Below are 6,000 nucleotides of genomic sequence, written 5' to 3' on the forward strand. Positions count from 1 at the left end.
CTATGGAATAGATCCCTTCCTATAGCCACAATTTCAGACAATTATGGCAACAATCATGGATTGGTCCTGGTGGCAGCAGACCATGAAAGGGCACAGTACCACCTGATTCCTTAATAGCCAGCAGCTTGGAACTGATGGAGCAGAAAATAGCTCCTTACTGTTGGGAGGCAAAGTTGACACCTTCCACATTCATGATTCCCCTCAAGGTGTTAAGACATTTGGAAGTAGCAAATAGAGGTAACATTAAAATACCTGTTGTCCAGCAGAATGATAAGAACATTAATGATCTTCAGCTATTTGTAAGGTAGAATTTATAGCTGTAAGGAATGGAAAAGATTTGTATACATTTAAGTTTATGCCAAAGAATTTTTCCCAGGCCAGTCATTGCTTCTTGTCTTTGTGTGGGCTAATCAGTACTGCCACAGGTGCGCACTGGGATTACGTATGGCAGTCACATCAAAGATAAATACTTCAGCTCTGTGCTGTACAGTATGGCCTGGCTTTCTTCAACTTAAGGAGAATGTCTCCTGATATGTTAGCTTTATAAGCTCCTAAACATGCAAACATTGCAACTTGAGCTGCACTGAAGTGTCTGTAGATGGGAGCCCAGGCTATGTTGTTCACAACCTGCCAGATGCCCCTTGTTATCTGCAGTCATCGCCCCATTTCCGCCAGCTCCTGACTGCTTCCTCCCCATGTGAGGTCTCTTCATCTTCAATCAGTAGGGGGGAGGGGGGCTCATATGGTCCCCCACTGTCCACCATCTGTCACCATGCTCACTTAGCAGCACAGGGACAGGTCAGCCAGGGGTGAGTCCTCCACCCTGGTCATGTCAATCTCACCCCTCCATTCCTCCCGGCCAGGACCACCACAACAAGGATGTAGTCTACTCCACACAATCAAAGGCAGTAGAAAACAAAACCTCCCAGCTTGCCTGCCCGGCTCTGCCCTGGGGCGACTTGCTGCTGTTTGGGAGCCTTGTGTTCCCACACACCTACACAACCATATCAAATCGGGAGAAGACAAGAACACATGAAATCTCCAATCTGGACATTCCACATAGTCCCAGTAGTCAGCGCTGGTTTAGGTCTTGTTACAGCACACAGCACTAGTCAAGACAGCCACATGGCTCCAATTTACTCCTTTACCCTCTTGACCTTTCTGTGTAGATAGGCTAATGGTCAACTGTTTCTGCTAAAAAGGGTGGTCTCATAATCTCTTTACAAGTGTTTTTTTCCTCCACAGTCATCTGTCCACATTTTCCAACATCAAACAGTGCCCTAGCTTTTCCTACTTGAAGTTGTCATCCTGCCATGATTGGTCAGACTGGGACAGGCCCAGGCAGGCCACAGTGCTTGTACAGTCTATGGTCAGGTGTACAAACTGTTTGGGGTGCCTGTTCCCCCTCAGCAGGAGAAAGCACACATTCCACTCCCAGCCCTGGGACCCATCAGCACCTCATCATTTCTTCTGTCTACTGCTTGTTGGCCTGAATCCAACTATAGCCTTCCTTTTTCTCTTACATCTCATTATCATAGATCACCTAGGTTCACACCACCTTACAAACCAAAAGGTATCCACACTGTTTATCTTTTAACACATATTGTTTGTTGTTGTTTGGTTTATCAGGAACTACCTATATCCACCTATGATCCTGATAGTATGACAGATCTTTGCATTTCAATAACACCACTTTTAGTTTTACCATCTTGCCAGCAAATGCCAGCTCCCCTAAGGTCAGCTGCTAAAGCTGAAGTTTAGAGAGAAAAAAAACAAAAAGAGATTATCAGCATCAACTTAAACCATAGACCTTGTCTTGTCAAATAATAGATACAAAGAAGAAGAACAACAACCCTCTTCTTGTCACATCTTAAAGTATCTCAAGTACTCAGTATCATTGTGACACTGCCTTTGAACAGCTTAGTTTCAACCTTTGGTTCTGACTTTGAAGGAGAGTCTTTCTCTGCCATGTGAAATGGGGCATGCTGCAGTAGTGCAGGTGGTCAAGCCAGCAGTACTCAGACTCTCATCAATTACATGCCCAATGAGATCTAATGACCTGTCCTCACTTGTTGTATCCAGAGTACTGAGAACCCAAAATTTGCCCAAGCCACAGACTATATAACAATGGCTTTGGTTAACAGGTAACTCCATCCACGGCATATAGGATGTCCACTATCACTGCACAATGTACCACATTGTTCTATGTGGGCAGGTGGGTGTACATCCATGCTGAAAGAACCATTGTTTTCTCCCAAGCTTGTTTGTTGAAGAATTTGTAGAGCTTGTAGACTCTTGGCAGGTGCAGTCAACTATGGATAATCGTGGTTTTCCCAGTGTGAAGAGGTCAGACTCATATACCCAAACATCCCACCAGAGTATTTAGCACATCTAGGGTTCACTATCCCCTATTGGGGAAATGTCAGCTTTGGAATGGGGGGTGGGTCAGAAGGGCAGGGTGTAGTGCTAGGACAAGGACATACATAATTGGAAGGAAGGAATATTAAAGACCAACCAATAATCTCACCATGTCCCCCTGGGCTCTGCAGACTAACCTGACCTGCCACTGGTATCAAAGGACCACACAACAACAGATCCTGGATTTAATAATGCTACCTTGTCACGACCTATTATGGAGCAGGGCTAGTCCCATGCCTTACTACTGCTCAGGTGGATTTGGCATATACAAATGCAGTTTAGAAAAAAAGTCAGTAAATACACTATTAGTATGTGCTGCAGTATATACCCTGGCAAAGCTTTGGGAAAATATTGACCTCTAAATCAATCCTTCTGTTGATAAGAAATAAATCAATCAGGATCGCAGACAGCAGTACAGGCCACCTACTGGTAATCCTGAGTCAATAAAAAAAGTACACCAAACATAGTAGCAGGGGAAAACATGAGAAAATGTTGTACAAGCATCATATGAAAACTGAATCACAAAATTCTTGTATATACAAGTAATACTGCTATGATTCAGTGTCTAGTTTTTGCCACTTTGGCACGCTCTCAGCTCACGCAGGTGTGTTTGCAACATACACCATAGCTTCCTTGTCCACAACTCTGGTACATGAGCGCTCCTAGCTACACAGACTGGTACTGCACAGAGCACAATGTGGTTTCAAATGTATGTTTGTGAATACAAGGAGCCTGAAGGAGGTGAATACCATAACTCGAAAACTTGTGGACAGATTTTTATGATTATTCGTTTGTTGGTAAGGAGTGGAAAAAATTGAATTTTGGGATCACAGCAGCTTTCCATGGCACTGCAGCAGAACTTCCACTTTTGATATCTCATGTTCTGGATATGCTACTGTCATCAATGGTAGGTACATGTTGCTCTCGTCCTGAGGTAGAGTAAATGGTGTAAGTTTGAGCCCACTGGCAGCTTTCTTTGGGACTGTAGTGGGTCTTTTTTTAACTTTGCAAAAGGACAACCCAAGCAAGGTTTTGTGGATTTTCATTGTTTTGGTAAGTAGGTACCTTGGATAATGATCAACATCATAAATGCATATTTATGCAAACATTTAGACTAGGACTTCCAAACATATGAAATGTCAACCGGACAGAGAGGATATGTTGACGAAGGTAAGACATCCAGGTAATAAGATTTGCCAAAAAGCAGTTACTAAAGCAACTGGATATGACTTTGGAAAGTAGCTGTCTGAAATGTAGTAGAGACCATTTGTTTGCAAGTTGAGTATTTTTTCTGTACATCTTTTGTAAGGATTATTTATTTTTCTTTTGATCTGTAATCAGGTCTGTGTGTCACTGTGTGTATGTTTGTTCATTATTCAAACCTTGGAAGATTCACCTTATAAGGGGTTGCAATAAAGCAATCAAGTATGCAGCTGTTTGACTGCAGGGGGCATGAACTCGAGGTTAGTAGTTGGCTGTTGAAAACTTGAGCCGGATGGATTAGGTGCTCCCTCTATCAAATTTTGAAAATACTGCAATGTCTTATTGGATATTCAAATGGTACAGCAAGAAAACAAAAAGACAAAGGTGAAATGTCAGGGGAGGAGCTTTATGAAAAGATAGAAATGGAAAAGAAATATTTGGAAGATGTGTTGTTATCTCTTGATTATTCATGTTTTGGACATTTCCATTTCAAAAACAAGTGACCGTAGGTATTACCGTAACACCGTAACATACTAGATGTGACGTATTTATGGTTTCCACCATGCCTGTTGCAACAATATATATCATGCCAATGATATGGACAGTCACAGACAGACAAACTAGAAAGGCAACATTTTTGAAAAAAATGCAGGATGTTTGCGATGGGAAAAGAAAGGAAAAATCGCAAGAAAAGAAACAGCTAGAAAGGCAAAATTTTCGTGAAAATGCAGCAAGTCTTTCCCCTGGCCTTTTGTCAAGCTTCTTACACACAACAGTATGCCATTAGGTGCCCCTATAGTAGTGCTGTGTGCCTATGTAAAGCTGAAACTCATGATTCAGGTTCAGGTCCAGACTCCAGTCTAGAGATTCAGGTTCAGGTAAACAATTCTTGTCTGTACCATATCTGATACAACTTACAAGTCCAAACATTTTTTTTAAATCATCGGGGGCCTTCAAGATCAACTCGCTATTACACACAATGCAGGATTGGACAGGTTTTAAAATTCACTTGCCCTTATTCGACTGGCTCAAACCAACTTCTTCATTGGCCCGAAATTTAAATGACATACAACACTGTATTTCTATGCATTTTTACTTGAAGCAAGAAAATACTTTTATTTTTCAGCAAAAGAACAACAACACTTGAAACCATATAACAATGTTATAACTACAAGACCAAGGAGTAGAGACTCTTCCAGCTTCCTAAATCTATTCTGTGCACAAATATCATGAAGTTACACAGGCTTTTTATTGACATCATATTAATTATAACTTGAATCCGACGACGACCATGTTGGCAAGAAATTGAATTAAACAGTAGCATCTTCATGTGTTTTACAAATGTAACGCTGAAATCCAACATGGCATAGATGACGTCAAATGACAAGCCTGTATAGCAAGTGACAAGAAGCACCATCATCTTGCTTTACTGGTGTCTCGCATTATAATAGATTAATTCAAAGTACATAATGAATTTACAGTACACCATGCTTAAATTGCATTAAGTCTGGACTAGACAATCACTGGCTGTAAGAGAAATGGAAGAAAAACAAAAGAATTGCTCGAGTTCAGATTAGGGTGCCTTAATTCTTGAAGACTGTATAACTATTAGGTAATTTACCCACTCCCTTCTTGATCAAGGTTGCAAGTTTCAGTTCTGCCTGGTTCTTCACAATTATTCAAAAGCAGAACTGAAACTGGCAGCTTGCATACGACGTTTGTGCACTATCTGTGACATCGCTGTTGAAACCGATGTTTTCATGCTGTGATGACTTGCTAACATTGCATATTAGTACCCACCTGAGTATATTTAACTCGTTTCGGCCGCAGAAACCTCGAATTTGTACATGGGACAATTTCTACACTGTGGATGTCTTCCATTTTCTCTTTCCCGGGTCGGCAAGTAATTAGAACGCAACAAAACGTTTCCTACCACCATTTCCTTTTTATCCACACATATCTAATAGTTACCCAGCACAATGTACGCTACGATAAAAAAGTACATAACTGGTTTGAAAAAGATCAACATTTATGGCATCAATAAATCTTATGAACGGCTCAAGCTGACGACATTTTATCCTATCTTACTGATGCGGTTTTTAGGCCAAAGTTCAATCGTGCTGGTCAAAGTTCAATCATGCAGGGGTCAGTGGAGTTCATCTTGGTGAAAAGTTGTTTTGCAAGTTTCGTCGTATCTACACGGTAAGATATTTCTGGAATTTTTAAAAACCATACCTGAACACTGTCTTGAATTGCCCTTGTTCTACCTGAAGGATAAAGACCAGCATATGCATTGTGCTTCCTCTGTTTGTATTTATAGATTATTCTTTTGAAACTGGGTGGACCGTTGGGCATGGGAGGGGTGGGCTGGGCCGTGTG

The 6,000-nt window shown here is 41.4% G+C and overlaps 1 protein-coding gene across 1 annotated transcript in view; it reads right to left on the reverse strand.

The window, feature by feature from the left end:
* The window catches only part of LOC118420080 (uridine diphosphate glucose pyrophosphatase NUDT14-like), a 30,485-nt gene extending 24,892 nt beyond the window's left edge, over nucleotides 1-5,593 (reverse strand). The window contains exon 1 of the mRNA XM_035826787.1: nucleotides 5,422-5,593. Coding sequence (XP_035682680.1) covers nucleotides 5,422-5,502 — 81 coding nt within the window. The 5' untranslated portion in view covers nucleotides 5,503-5,593. The remainder of the gene's footprint in view (nucleotides 1-5,421) is intronic.
* Nucleotides 5,594-6,000: the final 407 nt, after the last annotated feature.

The sequence above is a fragment of the Branchiostoma floridae genome, chromosome 1 (genome assembly GCF_000003815.2).
Source record: "Branchiostoma floridae strain S238N-H82 chromosome 1, Bfl_VNyyK, whole genome shotgun sequence".
In the NCBI taxonomy this organism is placed as follows: domain Eukaryota; kingdom Metazoa; phylum Chordata; class Leptocardii; order Amphioxiformes; family Branchiostomatidae; genus Branchiostoma; species Branchiostoma floridae.